General features: G+C 33.2%; 1 protein-coding gene across 1 annotated transcript in view; it reads left to right on the forward strand.

Annotated features, from left to right (window-relative positions):
* LOC141285246 (cytoplasmic dynein 2 heavy chain 1-like) overlaps positions 1 to 23,801 on the forward strand; it is a 144,620-nt gene that overhangs the window by 30,492 nt on the left and 90,327 nt on the right. The window contains exons 26-42 of the mRNA XM_073818284.1: positions 721 to 980; positions 2,983 to 3,229; positions 3,305 to 3,456; positions 4,662 to 4,806; positions 5,666 to 5,768; positions 7,574 to 7,735; positions 8,127 to 8,248; positions 10,271 to 10,519; positions 10,598 to 10,706; positions 11,568 to 11,681; positions 16,999 to 17,141; positions 17,231 to 17,309; positions 19,333 to 19,493; positions 19,576 to 19,713; positions 19,781 to 19,894; positions 21,557 to 21,717; positions 22,027 to 22,150. Of these exons, the coding sequence (XP_073674385.1) occupies positions 721 to 980; positions 2,983 to 3,229; positions 3,305 to 3,456; positions 4,662 to 4,806; positions 5,666 to 5,768; positions 7,574 to 7,735; positions 8,127 to 8,248; positions 10,271 to 10,519; positions 10,598 to 10,706; positions 11,568 to 11,681; positions 16,999 to 17,141; positions 17,231 to 17,309; positions 19,333 to 19,493; positions 19,576 to 19,713; positions 19,781 to 19,894; positions 21,557 to 21,717; positions 22,027 to 22,150 (2,583 nt within the window). The remainder of the gene's footprint in view (positions 1 to 720; positions 981 to 2,982; positions 3,230 to 3,304; positions 3,457 to 4,661; positions 4,807 to 5,665; positions 5,769 to 7,573; positions 7,736 to 8,126; positions 8,249 to 10,270; positions 10,520 to 10,597; positions 10,707 to 11,567; positions 11,682 to 16,998; positions 17,142 to 17,230; positions 17,310 to 19,332; positions 19,494 to 19,575; positions 19,714 to 19,780; positions 19,895 to 21,556; positions 21,718 to 22,026; positions 22,151 to 23,801) is intronic.

Raw genomic sequence — 23,801 nt, forward strand, 5'->3', positions numbered from 1 at the left:
CTAACGTTAATAAAGATTAGTAAATACAGTAACAAATGTATTGCTCATGGTTAGTTCATGTTAGTTAATACATTAACTAATGTTTAACGAATGAACCTTATTGTAAAGTGTTACCGCATTATTATTTAGCATTTTAATTCAGTTAGATTATGTAAATAAAAAATCACAAAAATCAGTTTTACTGTTTTCAGTTTTTTGCATTTTTTCCCTTTTTAACAAGAATTGGTACTTAAAATAAAATTTTTATATTAAAAAAACAATTTTACATTTTCTTAAGATGATTTACCTTTATTACATTTTTTGCCTTTTAATGTGGTTAGATTCTTTAAAAAAATATAATTTAAAATGTACTTTTTAAAATTAAAATTATTACATTTTAACATTTTAATTCAGTTTCAGATTCTTTCAATAAATTAAGTAGTATATAAATAAACATTTTTGACATTTACTGTGATTTAATAATTTTTGTACCAGCATTTTAATTTAATTATTTAAATATTAAATGTAATTATTATTTGAATAAATAATTAAATATTTGTTATTAATTTTAAGTCATTCTATGGCCCCTTTTGAAGTTTGCTAAGGCCCTGTAATGATCCCCAGCCCCTAGTTTGAGAACCACTAGACTAAGGTTTGATATGTAAATGTTGCCAGTCATGTGTAAATTATTTAGTTGGTTGTAAGGTGATCATCGTAAAGTCATTCTGAATGTGTGTTTAGGTTCTGAGTTGGGCCAGAGAAAGTCCTCCTGACCCTCGCAAGCCCCTGGATACATACTACGACTCCGCATCCGGCCGTCTGTGTGCGTATGAGCTGCAGCGAGGGGAAGGTGTGTGTGTGGATGACCTCAGTAACCCACACAATCTCCCCGTCATACACACACCCGACACGCAGCGCGGACTCGACCACTTCACCCCGTGGCTCTCGTCCAATCACAGGCAACCATTCCTGTTGGTGGGGCCGGAGGGATGCGGGAAAGGGTAGGACACAAATATACACACACACAAAAAATTATTTATATATATATATATATATATATATATATATATATATATATATATATATACATATGTGACCCTGGACCACAAAACCAGTCTTAAGTCGCTGGGGTATATTTGTAGCAATAGCCAAAAATACATTGTATGGGTCAAAATTATTGATTTTTCTTTTATGCCAAAAATCATTAGGAAATTAAGTAAAGATCATGTTCCATGAAGATTTTTTGTGAAATTCCTACTGTAAACCTATCCAAATGTAATTTTTGATTAGTAGTATGCATTGTTAAGAACTTAATTTGGACAACTTTAAAGGTGATTTTCTCAGTATTTTGATTTTTTGCACCCTCAGATTCCAGATTTTCAAATAGATGTATCTCGGCCAAATATTGTCCTATCCTAACAAACCATACATCAATAGAAAGCTTATTTATTGAGCTTTCATATGATGTATACATCTCAGTTTTGTAAAATTTAACCTTATGACTGGTTTTGTGGTCCAGGGTCACATATACACATATACAGTAACTCACAAAAGTGAGTACACCCTCACATTTCAGCAACCATTTTAGTGTATCTTCTCAAGGGACAATACTATAGAAATGAAACTTGGATATGTTTTAGAGTAGTCAATGTGCATCTTGTATATCAGTATAGATTTACTGTCCTCTGAAAATAACTCAACATTCAGCCATTATTGCCAAAATAGCTGTCAACAAAAGTGAGTACACCCTAAGTGTCAATATATTGTGTTAGCACCATTGCCATTGTAATCTGGCACTGCCTTAATCATCCTGGGCATGGAATTGACCAGAGCTGCACTGGTTGTTGCTGGGATCCTCTTCCACTCCTCTATAATGACAGTTTATAATACTTTATAAAACAGTACATAATGGAATCCATGTTTCCCTCAATAAACTGCATTTCCCCAGTAAGCTCCTCACCAGGGCATCACCACACATGCTGGACACCATCATAAGCCAAACAAGTTTATCTTATAGTCTCAACAGACCACAGGACATGGTTCCGGTAATTCATGCTCTTGGATTGGTTGTCTTCAGCAAACTGTTTGCAGGCTTTCTTGTGAGCCAGCTTCAGATGAGGCTTCCTTCTGGAAAGACGCCTATGCAAACCGACTTGTTGCAGTGTGCGGCGTATGGTCTGAGCACTGACAAGCTGATCTTCTACTTCTGCAACCTTTAAAGCAAAGCTGGCAGCACTCTTGCATCTCGTTTTGCACCTGATGCACAGAATGACGGCGAGTTGCGAGGCCTGTTCTGAATGGAACCCATCTTGGAAAACCTCTGTATGATCTTGACCACTGTAGTATAAGTTTCAGGGTGTTATGAATAGCCTTGGCCATCTTTGTGGAGAGCAACAATTCTAATTCTCAAATCCTCAGAGAGTTCTTTGCCATGAGATGCCATGTTGAACATCCAGTGGTCAGTATGAGAGAATTGTACCTAAAGCACCTAATTCTAACTGCTCTAATACAAGATACACAAGTTTGTATGGTCCTGTCAAGCAGACAAAAACGTAAACATGATGAATAGGACATGTGGCTTTGCATGGTTAAACACATACTGCTGTTATTACTTAGGGTGAACTCACTTTTGTTGTCAGCTATTTTGACAATAATGACTGGATGTTGAGTTATTTTCAGAGGACAGTAAATCTAAACAAGCTGCACATTGACTACTCTAAAATACATCCAAGTTTCATTTCTATAGGATCGTCCCTTGAGAAGATATACTAAAACGGTTGCTGAAATGTGAGGGGTACTCACTTTTGTGAGATCCTGTATATATTTAAACAAAAGAAAAACATAAAAAATAAACATCAAAATGACTAAAACTTTCAAATTAATGTAAAAATAAATAAATGTAATTAAATAATAAATCTAAAAAAAAAATTGTAATGAAAACTATAATAGTGTTTGAATGAAGCTAAAATAACAGTGATTAACACGATGCTCCGTTTGTGTCAGGATGCTCCTGCACTGTGCGTTCTCTCAGCTTCGCTCCACGCAGGTGGCAGTGGTGCACTGCAGCGCTCAGACATCTTCCCGTCACATCCTGCAGAAGCTCTCGCACACCTGTCTGGTCATCAGCTCCAACACAGGACGCGTGTACCGGCCCAAAGACTGCGAGAGGCTGGTGCTATACCTCAAAGACATCAACCTGCCCAAACCCGACAAGTGGGGCACTAGCAACCTCATCGCCTTCCTGCAGCAGGTCACATGCCACACTTTTTCAGTGCAAAGCAAGGTTTCTTGTGCCATTTTAGTTTCTCATAGTCTTTTTCTACAGGTGTTGACATATCAGGGCTTCTATGATGAGAACCTGGAGTGGGTCGGACTGGAGAACATTCAGATCGTGGCATCCATGTCGGCAGGCGGCGCTGTGGGGCGGCACACGCTCACATCACGCTTCACCTCGATCGTACGGATTTGCACCATTGAGTGAGTACTGATATGCACATACACAGGTACAGTTAAAGTCAAAAGTTTACATACATCTTGCGTTAATTATTTTACCAAAATAAGAGGGATCATACAAAAAAGACAATTACATATAGTCGTCAAGAGAAAAGAATTTATAAAACGTTTACATACACTTGATTTTTAATACTGTGTTGTTACCTGAATGACCCACAGCAGTGTTTTTTTGTTTAGTGATAGTTGTTCATGAGTCCCTTGTTTGTCCTGAACAGTTCAACTGTCTGCTGTTCTTCAGAAAAATCCCTCAGGTCCCACAAATTCTTTTTTTGTGTATTTGAATTCTTTAAACAATGACTGTATGATTTTGAGATCCATCTTTTCACACTGAGGACAACTGATGGACTCATGCAACTATTACAGAAGGTTCAAATGTTCACTTATGCTCCAGAAGGAAACACAATGCATTAAGAGCTGGGGGTGAAAACTTTTGAACAGAATGGAGATGGCACGTTTTTCTTATTTTGCCTAAATATATGTATATATTTTTACTGAGTACTGCCCTTCAGAAGCTACAGAAGATACTTACATGTTTCCCAGAAGACAAAATAAGTGAAATTTACTCTGATTTTTAAATTCCAAAAGTTTAATAATAAGTTCTTAATGCATGGTGCTTCCTTCTAGAGCATCAGTGAGTGTTTGAACCTTCTGTAATAGTTGCATATGAGTCCCTCAGTTGTCCTCAGTGTGAAAAGATGGATCTGGAATGTTGGAATGGGTTCAAATACACCAAAATGCTGGAAAGCCTAAAAATGTGTGGGACCTGAAGGATTTTTCTGAAGAACAGTGGGTTAACTGTTTAGGACAAACGAGGGGATAAACAACTATCACTAAACAAAAAAAAACAAAAAAACAAAAAAAAAAAAACAGCTGTGGATCATTCAGGTAAGAACACAGTATTTAGAATCAAGTGTATGTAAATTTTTAAACAGTGTTGTTTATATAAATTCAACTATTATTTTCTCTTGTGGACTATATGTAAATGTCTTTTATGTGAAATATCTTATTCAGGTCAGTAATAAAAAATAACATGCATTTTGTATGATCCCTCTTATTTTGCTAATATAATTAACATTTTGCAGATTCTGCAAGGTGAATGTAAACTTTTGACTTCAACTGTATATATACACACACACAAACACACGCTCACTAATCCATCTCTCCTGTAGTTATCCAGACAGAGAGCAGTTGCAGACCATCTACAGTGCATACCTTAAACCTGTGCTGCAAAGGACTCTGGGTAATGATCCAACTTGGAGCTCTACAGGGAAGATTCACCAGCTCGCCGGCTCATTGGTGCAGGTGTATGAGCAGGTCAGATCTGATTGGTCATTTAAAGATGTCTGTGTTGATGTCATTGTGCAAATGTTTTATATATATATATATATATATATATATATATATATATATATTTATTTATTTATTTATTTATTTTTTAGAAAATATTTTTTTGCTTACCAAGGCTGCATTTATTTCAGTAAAAATACAGTAAAAACTGTAATATTGTGAAATATTATTACAATTCTAAATAAATGTTTTCAATGTGAATATATAGTAAAATGTAATTTATTCCTCTGATCAAAGCTGAATTATCAGCATTATTACTCCAGTCTTCAGTGTCACATGATCATTCCGAAATCATTCTAATATGCTGATTTGCTGCTCAAAAAACATTCCTGATTTTTATCAGTGTTTATAACAGTTGTGCTCTCGAATGTTTTGTGAAAACTGAAATAAAATATAAACAAAAAAATAGATTTTTTAAAAAACATTTTAATATAGTTATTATAATAAACATTAATTTTGTTTTTCATTAACACTTTTTTCAGTATTTTCTTTTTAATTAAGTTAGAAAAGTAAAAAATTAAATAAATTGCTAACTTTTGATTGACGTTTTTTATTTTATAAGTAATTTTTTTAAATGTTATATGTTTGATGTATGTTTTTTTGCTTTGCTTATTTTTTGCATTTTGGATTAGTTTTATGTACAATTTTAGTACTTTTTAAACATTTTAATTCAGATTCAAGCAATTAGTTAATAGTGAGAATCAGCCTTTAAAATAATATCTTATTTCATCATTTTTTTGTAACATTATGAATGTCTTTACTGTCACTTTTGATCAATTTAATGCATTCTTGTGTATGTTTTCACTGGTGTGTGTTTGTGTTCTAGGTGAAGGCTAAATTCTCTGTCGATGATCACAGTCATTATCTCTTCACCCCGTGTTTGCTCACACAGTGGGTCCTAAATCTGCTGCGATATGATCTAAGCACAGGTGAACTCAAAACATTCAATACACCAGCCCAATTCATTAACACATCCTAAAACTGACATATCAGTCTCCCCAAAAACACAGTAATGAAATAAGACATGGGCTCCGTTCCAAATGTTAGTGAACATCCTCACTGTCTGATACCTAAAACCTCACAAGTGACCAGTTTGAAATGTTTTAAAGGGGTCATCGGATGCAAAACTCACTTTTTCATGTTGTTTGAACATTAATGTGTGTTGGCAGTTTGTGTACACAACCACCCTACAATGATAAAAATCCACCCAGTGGTGTTTTTTTATCTTTAAAAGTAATATCCCCTTTTTAAAATCGGGTCATTCTCAGCTTCTTGAGGGTGTGATGACAAACCGACAGAGGCCCCTCCCACGATAGTTGATTGACATGAGCGCCTTACCTTAGCCCCGCCCTCACCGAGCTGAAACAGTCCACTCTGATCTCCATTGTGTGACTACAAGACAAGAATGTCTCAGATTGAGCGATTGAGGTGTTCTGTTGTTGAATGTAATAATGAACATAGTAGTCGTCATTCACTCCCGTCATCTGAGCCACTGAGGATGCAGAGGATAAAGTTACTTTTGTTTTTAAAAGGAAAGCGCCGATCCCGATCTACATATGCGTCTATGTTCATGTGAATCATTCCTGATGCAGCTTCACCCACAGAAGTGAGTTTAAGGGTTTTTTATGCATCTTTGCAAATGGCTAAATGCGACTAAAGTAAACATTATGGCTCGTCATCCCATGGCAGAGAGGGGCGGGGCAAGCAGAGCTCATTAGCATTTAAAGAAACATGCCACAGAATAGCTTGCTCTAAAAAGGGCTGATTTTGAAGGTAAAAATAGTTTTTATTTACGCTACAATTGAGAAATTTTAAAACCCTAAAGAATCATATCAAATTGTGGAAAATGGGCATCCGATGACCCCTTTAAATGGCAACAGTTCCAGTTATGGCACGTTATGCTGTCAAACGCTCATATTCAGAATTTACATTGACATTTATGCATATAGCAGCTGATTTTATTTTCGATGTAGCTCAAACAGTAAAGCATGGCAGTAACAATGCCAAAATGCAGATTGCTTTGGATAAAAGCATCAGCTTAATGCAAACATGCAATGCATAAATGCAAATGCATTTTCATTATTGAGTGAAATATGTGACCCTGGACCACAAAAGTACCCTCGTAAGGGTAATTTTTTAAAAATGTATACATCATCTGAAAGCTTAATCAATAAGCTTTTCATTGGTGTATGGTTTGTAAAATTGGATATTTGTTGAATATACAACTTTTTATAAATCTGGAATCTGAGGGTGCAAAATAAAAATCTAAATATTGAAGTTCTTAGCAATGCATATTACTAATTAAAAATTAAGTTTTGATATATTTACGGTAGGACATTTACTAAATATCTTTATGGAACATGATCTTTACTTAATATCCTATTGATTTTTGGCATAAAAGAAAAATCAACAATTTTGACCCATGCAATGTATCTTTGGCTATTGCTACAAATATACCTGTGCTACTTGGTAAGACTGCTTTTGTGGTCCATCTTTTGAAATGCACATCTAGGATGCCGTAACACTTTGTCTAGGTAGGCAGCTCACTAGGTTTTGGAGCTGTTAACCTATAAAGTGACTAAGTAATGAATTATTTCACGTTAATATGCTAAAAATGTCTCTTTACAGGTTTTAATGTATTTTTCCTCTTTAGAATTAGCTTAATATATGAACAATAGAAGTCTGTAAGGTTCTTGTTATGACATTAAAACACGTTTTCTGGTTGTGTGTGCAGGTAAATCCGCTGTGGATTCAGTCCTTGAGGTGGTGGCGTATGAAGCTCGGCGTCTGTTCAGAGACCGGATCGTGTCCTCTAAAGATCTGAATGTGTTTGATAACATCCTGTCCTCCGTCATCAGGGGCGACTGGGGCTCGGATACACTTGACAACATGACAGGTCACACACACACACTCATACACACTTGGGTTTATTCATCAAATAAGCATTAAATTGATTAAAAGTGACAAGTATAAAGTCACAAAAGATTTCTGTTTCAAATAAATGCTGTTCTTTTCATCTGTGAATCCTGAAAAAAAAAATGTATCACATTTTTTGAGCAGCAAATCAGCATATTAGAATTATTTCTAAAGGATTATATGACTTTGAAGACTGAAGTAATGATGAAAAATCAGATTTGATCACAATAATAAATTTAATACAGATATTCACATGAAAACTGCTATTTTAAGTTTTGAAAATATTTGCTGTATTTTTGAATGTATTCTTGATCAAACAAATGCAGCTTTGATTCTTTGATTGTTTATTTGTGTCTTGTGATTTAATACAGATACGTACTTTGTAACGTGGGCCGCGTCTCATGAGGGACGTTCTCCTGGTCAGCCGCTCCCACCACACGGTAAATCACTCGGACGTCTCAACGCCAGTGACCTCAGTGAGATTGTACACAAGGTAAGAAAAGAAATCAAATGTGACCCTGGACCACAAAACCAGTCTTAAGTAGCAATAGCCAAAAATGCATTGTATGGGTCAAAATGATAAATTTTTCTTTTATGCCAAAAATCATTGGGATATTAAGTAAAGACCATGTTCCATGAAGATATTTTAAAAATTTCCTATCGTAAATATATATAAACGTAATTTTTTTTTTTAGTAAAATGCATTGCTAAGAACTTCATTTGGACAACTTTAAAGGCGATGTTCTCAATATTTAGATTTTTTTTGCACCCTCAGATTCCAGATTTTCAAATAGTTGTATCTCAGCCAAATATTGTCATATCCTAATAAACTCAATGGAAAGCTTATTTATTCAGCTTTCAGATGATGTATAAATCTCAATTTCAAAAAATGGACCCTTATGACTGGTTTTGTGGTCCAAGGTCACAAATTATAACATTTATTTAATTACGCTTATTATCTTCCAAATTTTGTAATTGTATTAATTATTATTTTATTGATTGATTGAATGTATTCAATTTGATTTAAATCATTTATTTGAGCTCATTATCTTTTTTTATTGTATAATTTTATTAAAATTAATTTATTAAATTAAACAGTTATTTAATTTATTTATTTAAGCTTATTACCTAGCAAATTTTATTACTGTATTAAATAAGTTTTTCAATATTATTTCAATCATTTAATTTAAATCATTATCTTGTTTTTTTATTTAATTGTTTATTACATTTAATATTTTTATTATTGTTTTTTTTTACATTTAATTTAATTTAGCTCATAATTGAATAAATGTTAAATGTAAAAAAAAAAAATTGTTAAATTTGATTAAATTATTTACAAATATTTAATGTTATATATATTTTTTTATTAATCTATGCTTTGAAAGCATTATACATCATTTTAGATAAATAAATATAATGTCTAGGTGTGAGACACCCCTAATTCTATTAATCATTTAATTTAATTTATTACATTTGATAAAATTTATGTAAATTTTTTTTATTAAAAATGTATTATTAATTTTTATCTTATTATTATGCAAATTTTTTAATTGTATTAAATAATTTATTAAATATGATTTCAATCATTTAATTTAAATCATTATCTTTTTTTATTTTATATATTTTTATTACATTGAATTTAATTTAGCTCATAATTGAATAAATGTTAAATGTCAAAAAAAAAATTGTTAAATTTGATTAAATTATTTACAAATATTTAATGTTATAATTAAATTTTTTTATTAATCGATGCTTTGAAAGCATTATACATCACTTTAGATAAATAAATGTAATGTTTTGGTGTGAGACACCCCTAATTCTATTAATCATTTAATTTAATTTATTACATTTGATAAAATTAATGTAAACATTTTTTATTATTAAAAATGTATTGTATTCATTTTTAGCTTATGCACATTTTATAATCGTATTAAATAATTTATTAAATATGATTTCAATCATTTAATTTAAATCATTATCTTGTTTTTTTATTTAATTGTTTATTACATTTAATATTTTTATTATTGTTTTTTTTATTACATTGAATTTAATTTAGCTCATAATTGAAAAAATGGTAAATGTCCAAAAAAAAAAAATTGTTAAATTTGATTAAATTATTTACAAATATTTAATGTTGTAATTTAATTTTTTTTATTAATCTATGCTTTGAAAGCATTATACATCACTTAAGATAAATAAATGTAATGTTTTGGTGTGAGACACCCCTAATTCTATTAATCATTTAATTTAATTTATTACATTTGATAAAATAATGTAAACATTTTTTTTTATTAAAAATGTATTGTATTCATTTTTAGCTTATTATTATGCAAATTTTATAATTGTATTAAATAATTTATTAAATATGATTTCAATCATTTAATTTAAATCATTATCTTTTTTTATTTTATATATTTTTATTACATTAAATTTAATTTAGCTAATCATTTTGTTTTATTTTCTATATATTTTTAACATTTAATTAAGTTCATTATCTTGTTTTGTGTCCAATCAGGGAATAGTTTTGTACGGCCGTGATAACCGTGAGCTGGACATCCTGTTGTTTCCGGAGGTTCTGGACTACATGTCTCGAGTGGATCGTGTTTTGAGTTCTCCGGGCGGGTCGCTGCTGCTAGCGGGTCGTAGCGGCGTCGGCCGGCGTACGGCTACATGCGTGGTCAGCCACATGCACGGGGCGTCTCTCTTCACCCCCAAAATCTCCCGCTCGTACTCGCTGAAACACTTCAAATCTGACCTGAAAACTGTGAGTCTCTTTCCATCCTCACTCTCTATGCACTAATAACACAAGGCTCTCGTTCAGCCTATGTTTCTCTGTCTGTAGGTCATGCAGTCAGCCGCTGTGAACGGACAGCAGGTTGTTTTGTTGCTGGAAGATCATCAGTTTGTTCATCCTTCCTTCTTGGAGATGGTCAACAGTCTGCTGTCCTCAGGTCAGTTATTATTCATACTTTGTGTCAGAGAGAAAACCAACTTACTGATGTGCAGTGGTGTATAAAGTACCTGAAAGCCATACTTTAGTAAAAATACAAATATCTTACCAGCAAACGACTTTGGTAGAAGTTGAAGTTACCGTTTAGTATATTATTTCTTAATAATCTTAAATGTACTTAAGTATTGAAAGTAAAAGTACAAGTAAATAGCAAGTTTATATCATCCATTTCTGATAAAAAAAAGTCTGAATTCTGAGTTTATATTGCAATTCTGACTTTATTTCTCACAATTGTGAGTTTATATCACCCTATTCGGGGAAAAAGGTCAGAATTTTGAGATACAAACTCGCAATTGCGACGGGAATTATTTCTCACAATTGCGAGTTTATATAATTTATTTCTGAGAAAAAAAAGTCTAATAACATTCTAATCAAGTTAGAAACATGTTGGTAATATGGTAATCATGCTAGAAACATGCTAGCAACATGCTAATCATGCTAGTAGTAACATAGTAATTATGCTAGAAACAAGCTAGTAATATGCTAATCATGCTAGAAACATGCTAATGAAATGCTAGGCATGCTAGCAACATGCTAATCATGCTAGAAAATGCTAGTTTTCATGCTTGCAACATGCCAATCAAGCTAGAAACATACTGGTAACATGCTAACATGGTAATGATGCTAACACTATGTTAAATCATGTAAGCAATGTGCTAAATCATGCTAGCAACATCAACATTCGTGCTTTTACAACTGCTTCAAACTTTCAGGCTAGGCTTTCTCAAACCATCTCAAAGTTTGTTCTCAGATGTTCCTCGTCCAGTTGATACACAGTCATCGTATGTTGTGTTGATAACAGGTGAGGTTCCAGGTTTGTACTCCACTGAAGAGTTGGAGCCTCTGCTGTCATCACTCAAAGATCAGGCTTCACAGGACGGATTCACGGGGCCAGTTCTCAACTATTTCTCCCACCGTAAGAACTCACACACACACACACACACACACACACACACACACACACACACACACAAACACACACACACACACACACACACACACACACACACACACACTGGTTTACATGTTTTATGGGGACATTCCATAGGCGTAATGGTTTTTATACTGTACAAACCGTATTTTCTATCGCCCTACACCTAATCCTAGCCCTCACAGGAGATTGCAAACTATTACTTCCTCAAAAAAACTCATTGTGCATGATTTATAAGCCTGTTTCCTCATGGGGACCTGAGAAATGTCCCCACAAGGTCAAAATTTACTGGTATTCCTATCCTTGTGGGGACATTTGGTCCCCACAACGTGATGAATACCAGGTACACACACACACACACACACACACACACACACACACACACACACACACACACACACACACACACACAAACTAGGGGTGTGCAAAGCAACCGGTATCTGTATTTGTTGAGGGGGGGGGTATTTGTATCTTTATTTGTATTCCAGTAAAATTCAAAATAGGTGTAAAATCCTGTTTTTTGTGTGTTACACTTCTGATTTAAGTTATAGTGTAAGTTTTCTTTAATTATATCCATTATAATAATTATGGATATGCAATATTGGTGAACGCGCCTGGAAAAAACGAGCACGTAGCACCGTGTCCGCGTCGCTTCCATTATGAGCACGCATAATGCACGTATACAGTCATGGCCAAAAGTTTTGAGAATGACACAAATATTAGTTTTCACAAAGTTTGCTGCTCAACTGCTTTTAGATCTTTGTTTCAGAATCAGAATCAGAATGAGCTTTATTGCCAGGTATGTTTACACATACTAGGAATTTGTTTTTGTGACAGAAGCTCCACAGTGCTACAGAATGACAGTGACAAGACGATACATATTATAAAAAGAACAATATACAAGTAAACAAGACAGACAATGTGCAAAAATAGCAAAGACAGTTGAATGGAAGTAAGTATGTGCATTAAATAAATAACTGAAAAATGAATAAAGAGTGTATAGTGTTGTATGTTCCACGATCAAGTGTTCATGAGATGGATTGCCTGAGGAAAGAAACCGTTTCGGTGTCTGGTCGTTCTAGTGCTCAGTGCTCTGTAGCGCCGACCGGATGGTAACAGTTCAAAAAGTGAGTGTGCTGGATGTGAGGGGTCCAGAGTAATTTTGGCAGCCCTTTTTCGTACTCTGGATAAGTAGTTTCAGTTGTTTCTGTGATTTACTGAAATATAATTACAAGCACTTCATACGTTTCATAGGCTTTTATCGACAATTGCATGACATTTATGCAAAGAGTCAGTATTTGCAGTGTTGGCCCTTCTTTTTCAGGACCTCTGCAATTGGACTGGGCATGCTCTCAATCAACTTCTGGGCCAAATCCTGACTGATAGCAACCCATTCTTTCATAATCACTTCTTGGAGTTTGTCAGAATTAGTGGGTTTTTGTTTGTCCACCCGCCTCTTGAGGATTGACCACAAGTTCTCACCTGGGGAGTTTCCAGGCCATGGACCCAAAATTTCAACGTTTTGGTCCCCGAGCCACTTAGTTATCACTTTTGCCTTATGGCACGGTGCTCCATCGTGCTGGAAAATGCATTGTTCTTCACCAAACTGTTGTTGGATTGTTGGAAGAAGTTGCTGTTGGAGGGTGTTTTGGTACCATTCTTTATTCATGGCTGTGTTTTTGGGCAAAATTGTGAGTGAGCCCACTCCCTTGGATGAGAAGCAACCCCACACATGAATGATCTCAGGATGCTTTACTGTTGGCATGACACAGGACTGATGGTAGCACTCACCTTTTCTTCTCCGGACAAGCCTTTTTCCAGATGCCCCAAACAATCGGAAAGAGGCTTCATCGGAGAATATGACTTTGCCCCAGTCCTCAGCAGTCCATTCGCCATACTTTTAGCAGAAGATCAATCTGTCCCTGATGTTTTTTTTTGGAGAGAAGTGGCTTCTTTGCTGCCCTTCTTGACACCAGGCCATCTTCCAAAAGTCTTGGCCTCACTGTGCGTCAGATGCGCTCACACCTGCCTGCTGCCATTCCTGAGCAAGCTCTGCACTGGTGGCACTCCGATCCCGCAGCTCAATCCTCTTTAGGAGACCATCCTGGCGCTTGCTGGACTTTCTTGGACGCCCTGAAGCCTTCTTAACAATGCAGTGGAAAGTTTTTTTCGGGATTAAGTTAATTTTCATGGCAAAGAAGGACTATGCAATTCATCTGATCACTCTTCATAACATTCTGGAGTATATGCAAATTGCTATTATAAAAACTTAAGCAGCAACTTTTCCAATTTCCAATATTTTTGTGATTCTCAAAACTTTTGGCCACGACTGTACATGTGAAACAACGAACTTGAGCGCGCATATGGAATAATCTCCTGATCAAATTCTGCTTCCCAAAAGCTATAAACTGCCTCCGGAGCCCAGTTAAGGTACAAAAATCTATTCAACAACAATAGTGATGCAGTGAATTCTTTTTTCACCCAGCCGAGTCTTCTCTGTTGCTGTGTGTAGCAGTCTGTGTCGGTCACCTCTTTTAACCCCACCCCCCGACTCCTGAATGTCACTCATTCACGTGGACATGCACTGACTGCGGTCTCATGAGGAAACGCAGCTTTTAGATATAAAGTTTACTTGTTCCCGAATACAAATATTTTTTAAAGTATTTGTTCGAAATAAGTATTCGTAAAAAACACGCTATTTGTGCCTTTCGGAATACCGTATTCAGGTTCGGCACACACACACACACACACACACACACACACACACACACACACACACACACACACACACACACACACACACACACTCTCTATTGCTTAGATGCTCCATAAACCATTTTAACAAGCACATTTTGCCTTTTCTGTATTGATGTATTTTATATTGTACATTCCAGCTGCTCAAACAGTAAAGCATAATGCTAGCAACGCCAAGCTCATTAACTGATAAATTGCATACCATTAATGCAATATAAATCTCTTTGGATAAAAGCATCTATCATATACATAGCTATAAATGTTTAGGTGGGAGACATTGACTATTTATTATTCTTTGATCATTTTGCTTTTTAAAAATGTTATAGTTTCATTAATTACATACAGTACAGACCAAAAGGTGTGTCCAAACTTTTGGTCTGTACTGTATATTTTTCTGTTTATTGAAGTTTTTACTCTACATTTGTGCAGTTTTCAGTGGGTTAGTGATATTTTTTAAATATATATAAATTAATAAATCAATATTTTTTAAATGGGTTTTTATACAAAAACTGCTTATGTAAAATTCACTTTATAAAAGACCCACATTTCTAACTTTAATTCATGGGGATAACATGGATAATTTCACATGGTTTAGTGTAAGATTGCCCATCTTTTGGAAAATCCAGTTTTAAAAGTAAAAAAAAAAAAAAAAAAACTTTTACCAGTAGGTGGCTGCAGAGCTCCACTATTTGCTATTTGACCACCTGAAAGATATTTTTTCACAAGTTTTTTTCAGTTGAATTCATATCTACAGTACAGACCAAACGTTTGGACACACCTATTTTTTTATTATTTTAAATTATAATTCAATTTTTGGATGTTAAATTTGATCAGATTAATTAAAAAACGAATATGTTTATATAATTTATTATTACTAATGTATGCCTTGAATGCAGTATAAGTCACTTTGAATAAAAGCATCTGTCAAATGCATAAATATAGATGTTTAGGTGGAAGACATTTCTTTTTAATGCTTTTTAATTTGTTTTTATTTATATGAGTATTTTTATTTAATTTAGTATTATAATTGTAGTATTTAATAGTATTTTAGCTAATAATTATGTATATTAAGTAGTATTTCATTTCATTTATTAAATTGTAACAAATTAATATAAAAAAAATTTACTTCACTTTTTACCTAGAATGCAGTATAGATAAATTTAGATAAAATCGTATGCAAAATGCATAAATGTTTGCATAAAGGACGTTACTTTTCTATTCCTGTCTTTTTTTCCCCAAATAAATGTCCATTTATTTGTTGCGAGACTTTATTTTACTTCATATTTAAAACTTACATATTTAATATTTTATATTTAATGCTCTAGTCAGAGGCTAATGATGGTCTCGTAAATTTTTTGGACAAAAATTGGTATACAAGTGTAAGATGTCAGTATTTTTTGGTCCATTTTCTTAGGAGAGCAAGACGAAAATCTATTTTAAAATGTGTAAATCGGCAAAAAAAAAAAAAAAATTTAAACAGAAAAATAAAACGGAATTTATTATTATTTTGTCTTTTAGTGTTTGTTTATTGGCTTTGGAGTCATCTTTATAGAAAACTTGGTTTACTAAAATAACTCAAGCTAAATAAACTGAAACTAAATCATGTATGTTTCTTGATTTTAATTAATTAGACATGCTTTTTGAATAATATTTTTTAATGTAAACATTAAAATAGAGTCTAGAAAGAAAAACGGGAAAAATGGAATACAGAAAAATAAAACTGAATTTATTATTATTTCTTTTAGTGCTTGTTTATTAGCTTTGGAGTCATCTTTATAGAAAAGCTGAAGTACTAAAATAACTAAATAATCCGAAACTAATAAATAAAAATTAATAAAACATTATAGATGTATGAAAAAACTCATAAACATGTCCAAAAAAAATTAAAATAAAAGTGAAAATGAAAAATAAAATCTAACTTAAAATATTAACAAAAATGGTAATACTATATCAATGATACTAAAATAACACCTCATCATATAAATCTGATCACATTTATTAGTTTTTTTTTTGTTTTAATTAATATTATTTTAAAAACTTTTTTATATTGTATATATATTTATTAATTAAGTATTAATATATTTAAAAAATAATAAATAATTTAAATAATGTTAAATATTTATTAATATTATAGTAATATATTATAAATATTTAATAATGTTTCGGTTGAACATAAAGCTAATAAACAAGCACTAAAACATGACTCAAAACTAATACTTTCATCATTTATGTGTTTGTGTGAGTTTTGGCATGGTTAAAACAAAAAAAGAAATTGTTATCAGTAATAAAAAAAAAAAGCTGAAATAAAATAAAATATAAATATTTTAACTTCAAAAACTGTAACTTAAAACTTTAACTTAAAAAAAAATAATATATATAAAAAAATAATAATTTCAAATGTTGCCTGAAATAAAAAACAGAAGTTTGAAACTAAAACTAATGCTAAATTGAAATGTTTAAACATTTTTTTAATGTTAATTAAAATGGAAACATAAAATAAAACCTGATTAAATAGTGAAGTAACACTGTTTCGTGTGTGTTTGTGCAGGCGTTCAGCAGAACCTCCACGTGGTTTTGATCATGGACTGCACTAATGAGCACTTCACCATTAACTGTGAGAGTAACCCTGCCCTCTACAGGAAGTGCTCAGTCCAGTGGATGGAGGGCTGGTCTGACAGCAGCATGAAGAAGGTGAGCAGAGAAACTATATTAGACTCACAGCTCATTCATTTAGCACAAAGAAAGTTCTCCATCTCTCTGGTCATGTGACTCTCATTCAGATCCCAGAGATGCTGCTGTCAAGAATGGAGGAAGAAGACAACAAAGATGGAGACAAACAGAAGAAGAAGAAGAAATCTGGTATGATGATAAAGAGAAGTGTGTGTATTTACAGTATGGCTGCACTAGTGTTGCACGATATACCGGTTCTAAAAAGGTACTGCGATACCCTGCTTTAAAAAACGGTACGATTCCACATTTTAAAAAAGTGTTTTGATAAAAGCTGTATTAACACTGTTTATTTAGGGTCCTATGATTAAAGCAAATTCGAGAAAAAACGTTCTCATATCATATACAAACAGAAACATAACAGCAGCAATTTGACAAAATAAAAGTTTGGGTTAACTTGACAGAAATATTACTTCATGTAATGATAGTACTACTACTAATAATAAAAATGTTATTAAAACAATATTTAAGAAATGTTTACCAGAAAATACACAGGACAGTATTTTTTTTTTTTTTGAAAAAAAAAAAAATCTTTATAAAATCTAGTTTAATCTATATAAATTAATTAGACATGCTTTTTCTGGCATGATTAGCAAGTTACTAGAATGCTGCTAGCCTGTTTCTAGCATGACTTGCAAGGCATTAGCATGTTGCGAGCATGTTTCTGACATGATTAGCAAGTTTGCTAACATGTTTTTAGCATTATAAGCAAGCTACTAACCTGTTTCTAGCATGATTAACAAGTTGCTAGATTGTTTTTGAATGATTGGTAAGCTGCTAGTATGTTTTAACATGATTAGCAAGTTGCTAGCATGTTTCTAGCATGATACTAGCTAATCATGCTAGAAACATTAGCAACTTGCTAATATGTTTCTATCATGACTAGCAAGTTGTTGGCATGTTTCTAGCATGATTAGCAAGTTGCTAGCATGTTTAGTATGATTGGTAAGATGTTAGCATGATTAGCAAATCGCTAGCATGTTTCTTCCATTATTAGCATGTTTCTAGCATGACTAGCCAGTTGCTACTATGTTTCTAGCATGATTAGCAAGTTGCTAGCATGTTTCTTCCATTATTAGCATGTTTCTAGCATGATTAGCCAGTTGCTACTATGTTTCTAGCGTGATTAGCAAATAGCTAGCATGTTTCTTCCATTATTAGCATGTTTCTAGCATGATTAGCCAGTTGCTACTATGTTTCTAGCATGATTAGCCAGTTGCTACTATGTTTCTAGCATGATTAGCAAGTTGCTAGCATGTTTCTTCCATTATTAGCATGTTTCTAACATGATTAGCCAGTTGCTACTATGTTTCTAGCGTGATTAGCAAGTTGCAAGCATGTTTCTTCCATTATTAGCATGTTTCTAGCATGATTAGCAAGTTGTTAGTGTGTTGTTAGTATGATTAACAAGTTGTTGGCATGTTTCTAGCATGGTTAGCAAGTTGCTAGCATGTTGATTTGCAAGTTGTTAGTTTGTTTTTAGCATTATAGGTACGTTGCTAGTATGTTCCTAGCATGATTAGCAAGTTGCTAGCATGTTTCTTCCATTATTAGAATGTTTATAGCATGATTAGCCAGTTGCTACTATGTTTCTAACATGATTAGCAAATTGCTAGCATGTTTCTTTCATTATTAGCATGTGTCTAGCATGATTAGCCAGTTGCTACTGTTTCTAGCATGATTAGCAAGTTGCTAGCATGTTTCTTCCATTATTAGCATGTTTCTAGCATGATTAGCCAGTTGCTACTATGTTTCTAGCATGATTAGCCAGTTGCTACTATGTTTCTAGCATGATTAGCAAGTTGCTAGCATGTTTCTTCCATTATTAGCATGTTTCTACCGTGATTGGCAATTTTTTAGCATGATTAGCAAGTTATCAAGTTGCTAACATGTTTCTAGCATAATTAGCCAGTTGCTAGCAGGTTTCTACCATGATTAGCCAGTTGCTAGCATGTTTCCGCATGATTAGCAAGTCACTAGCATGTTATAACCTCCATTTGGATCATCTGTTATTTTACTTCACCTGTCGTTCAGTGTTTTTCTCTTAGTATGGGTTCAGTAGTAGATAAGACATATTTTAGTCAAACTGTTGTTATAGTGTTGACTCTAGTCTGCACATGGATGTTGAACTGCTGTCTGATTGGTTGTCTTTCAGCATCCGTTCACGCAGAGCTCTACCGCTCCTTCCTGGCGATCCACGAGTCGTGTGGGGAATTCGGAGCCACGCCCAGCCAATACCTGAGCTTCCTCCAGGTGTACCAGTCCATCTACAGCTCCAAACGGAAAGAGCTGACTCACAAACAGCAGCACCTACAGGTCAGCACCTTCACTGATGGAGAACAGAACTTAAGTTTATTATGAACAAATATGTTAATGTTTCTGTGTCATGTGACCGCAGGCGGGCGTGGCCAAGCTGAATGAAGCGAAGGCATTGGTGGATGAGCTGAAGAGGCGGGCGGCAGAACAGAGCAGTTTACTGAAGACCAAGCAGGCCGAAGCAGACGCCGCTCTGCAGGAGATCACCACATCAATGCAGGTGTGTGTTTGAGACGCATGTGCAAATAAACACGCAACTGAGTGTATTTACATGCGCTGTGTTTTAGAACGCCAGTGACCAGAAGACAGAGATGGAGAAGATCAAGGAGAGAATGGCACACGAAGTCTCCAAGATTGAAGAGAGGAAGAAGAAAATAGACGAGGAGCTCAGAGAGGTTCAGGTGAGCACACCTAAGACAGGTGATCTGGTTAACCTGAGCCAGGGTTGTTATTGGTTAACTAAAACTAAAACCAAAAAATTCTGGGTAATTAAAACAATTAAATGTAAATGAAAATAATAAAATGAAAATGAAGTACTAAAATAACTGCATGTAAATAAACTGAAACTAATAAATAAAAATTAATAAAACAAGATATATATATATTAAAAAAACAACAAAATTACTAACAATTAACCTAAAATTTAAGTGAATGTAAAAAAAAAGTAATTTAATTTAGCTCAAACTTTTTTTATTTTATTAATTTAATTTAATTTAATTTAAGCTCATTATTTTGTTTGTGTCTTGTCACAGAACAAATGTAAACAAAAATACTAAAATAACTAAAACTAAATAAAACAAAATTACTAAAACTTTCAAATTTAAGTGAAAATTCAATTTAGCTCAAAATGTTTATTAATTTTATTACATTTAAATTAATCTAATTTAATTAGGCTCATTATCTTGTTTGTGTCGCATCATGGTATAAATGTAACTGATAAATAACAAAAATATAACTTGAATTGCTAAAATAACTAAAACTAAATAAACTGACGCTAATAAATAAAAATTAATAAAACAATATAGATATAAAACTAAGATAAATGTCAAAACACACAACTTTACAAAAACTAAAACTGAATTGAAATTAATACTAAAAATAAATGTTTTAAAAATAAATTAAAAAACAGCAAATAATAAATTTACTAAAAACAATATAATTTATTGTGTTTTTGCGTGTATTGTTTTAATAGTTTATTTATTTTTATTACATTTAAATTAATTAAATGTAATTAATTATAAACTAAATAAACTATATATATAAACAAATACAAATGTAATAAAAAAAAGTAAAAAATCAAATTTAAAATAGGAACAAAAACTGTATTGGCATATCAATAATAAAATAACACCTTATCATCTGTCCATGTTTCCTATCCAGTTTCATATTTTATATATATTTAAAATATCAAAATAATATATATTTTGAATATTTAATAATGTGATATTTCAAATGTAGTGATATTTAATAATAATAATAATAATAATAATAATAATAATAATAATAACAATAATACATTTATAAATAAAAAAGAATATATTTCCATCTGAATCTGATCGCATAGACCTGTGCTTATCCAGGATTATTATAGCTTTTTTGTACTGTTTTTATATTTAAAAATATTTAAAATTAAATTACATTCTTCTATTTTATTATATATTTTTTCAGTACTTGTGTTTTCATTAGTGTTGACTGCATCACTGTTAATTAGATTTTTTTCTTCTTGATATTTAGCTTTCATTTTAGTAGTAGTATTTAAAAGTTAATGCATTAATTGATATAACTTACATCTTTTGCATTTATTAGGGCTGTCTAGTCATCACTTAATATTTAAAGTTTATACAATTTTAATATCTTACAACATACTGTTTATCTAAAATTAAAATTAATTTGTAGTCCATTTGATTGTATTTTAGTTTTAAAGTCATGGGATAGTATTTTAGATTCAGTTTTTTTTTTTCAGTTAATAAACAGGCTTTCATTTTATCTCTGATGTTTTTTAAATGCTCCAAAAGTCACATAAAACATTTGTGTGTGTGTGTTGTGTGTGTATATGTACTCAGCCGTTGGTGGAAGAGGCAAAGCAGGCGGTGGGGAACATTAAATCGGAGTCGCTGTCTGAGATCCGCTCGCTGCGCATGCCGCCCGACGTCATCAGAGACATCCTGGAGGGGGTGCTGAGGCTCATGGGAATATTTGACACGTCCTGGGTCAGCATGAAGAGGTGAGAGAGACAGCCGCTCTGTCATCATTCATGCTTTATATTAGCCTTTAACAGCCGTAACCCAATGAATTCTGCCTTTATTTATAGTGTTTATCTCTTCCCGGGAAATTAAACTGTCATACTGTTTATTACACCTTCACACTCTTCAGGCTAAATGAATCCAATCTCATTCTGGACTAATTAATGCTTTTAATTTAGCGCATTTCCATTGCAAATAGGCGTGTGGAGACGTTAGGTCATTTGCTTTCGGTTAAAAACATTAAATTAGGTGAATAATTGAAGAGCTAATGGAGTGTTTATAAACGGCAGTTTCTTAGCCAAGCGAGGAGTGAGGGAAGACATCGTCACGTTTGACGCACGCAGCATCACTCACGAAATACGACAGAGCGTCGAGGAGCTGCTGCACAGAAACAAGGCATCGTTTGACCCCAAGGTCAGAAACACACACACACACACACACACACACACACACACACACACACACACTGGTTTACATGTTTTATGGGGACATTCCATAGGCGTAATGGTTTTTATACTGTACAAACCGTACTTTCTATCGCCCTAACCCTACCCTACACCTAAACCTAGCCCTCACAGGAGATTGTGCAAACTTTTACTTCATGAGATTCACTTCAAAATAAAACTTTTAGATTAAACACACTTGGAAGTTGGCTTGAGAAAGCCTGACCATAAAGATTTTAAACATTTTAAAATTTGACAATTTGACATAGTAGAAATAGATGTAAGTTTAAAGTAGTTTTAAATCTTAAAGCTTGATGTTTTGAAGGCAATACGGTCTGTAGATAGATAGCATGTTGATAGCATGATTAGCAAGTTAGCAGCATGTTGCTAGCATTATTAGCAAGTTACTAGCATGTTGCTAGCATGTTTCTGACATGGTTAGCATGTTACTAGCATGTTGCTAGCATTATTAGCACATTAATAGCATTTTTCTAGCATGATTGGCATGATTCTATCATGATTCTGTCATGATTAACAAGCTTCTAGCATGTTAACATGATTAGCTAGTTAATAGCATGTTGCTAGCATGTTTCTAACACGATTAACATATAAACGTTATAGCATGTTTATGGTGTGATTAGCATGTTTGCAAGTTACTAGCATGTTTCTAACATGATTAGCATGTTACTAGCATGTTGCTAGCATTATTAGCACATTACTAGCATTTTTCTAGCAGGATTGGCATGATTCTATCATGATTAACAAGCTTCTAGCATGTTGTTAACATGATTAGCTAGTTAGTAGCATGTTGCTAGCATGTTTCTAACATGATTAGCATATAAACGTTATAGCATGTTTATGATGTGATTAGCATGTTTGCAAGTTACTAGCATGTTTCCAACATGATTAACATGTTACGAACATGTCGCTAACATGATTAGCCAGTCACTAGCCTTTTTGTTGCCATGATTAGCACATTACTAACATGTTTCTATCATGATTAACATGTTGTTAGCGTGTTTTTATCATGATTAACAAGCTTCTAGCATGTTTTAACAGTATTAGCAATTGTTGTTAGCATATTTCTAACAAGTTACTAGCATGTTTCCAACATGATTAGCATGTTACTAATGTGTTACTATCATGATTAGCTTGTTACTAGCATTTTTCTAGCATGATTAGCATGTTTCTATCATGATTAACAAGCTTCTACCATGATGCTAACATTATTTGCAAGTTACTAGCATGTTGTTAACATTATTAACAAGTTACTAGCATGTTGCTAGCCTGTTTCTAGCATGATTAGCATGTTAACATGTTTCTATCATGATTAACCAGCTTGTACCATGTTGCTAACATTACTAGCATGTTGCTAGCATGTTTCCAACATGATTACCATGTTACTAGTGTTGTTAACATGATTAGCATGTTGTTAGCAAGTTTTTTGGACATGATTAGCAAGTTACTAGCATGTTGCTGTAATGATTATGTTGTTAAAATGATTAGCATGTTGTTAGCATGGTTAGCAAGTTACTAGCATGTTGCTGTAATGATTATGTTGCTTACATGTTGTTAACATGATTAGCATGTTAATAGCATGTTGTTAGCATGATTAGCAAGTT

This window comes from Garra rufa, chromosome 14, assembly GCF_049309525.1.
Source record: "Garra rufa chromosome 14, GarRuf1.0, whole genome shotgun sequence".
Classification (NCBI taxonomy): Eukaryota; Metazoa; Chordata; class Actinopteri; order Cypriniformes; family Cyprinidae; genus Garra; species Garra rufa.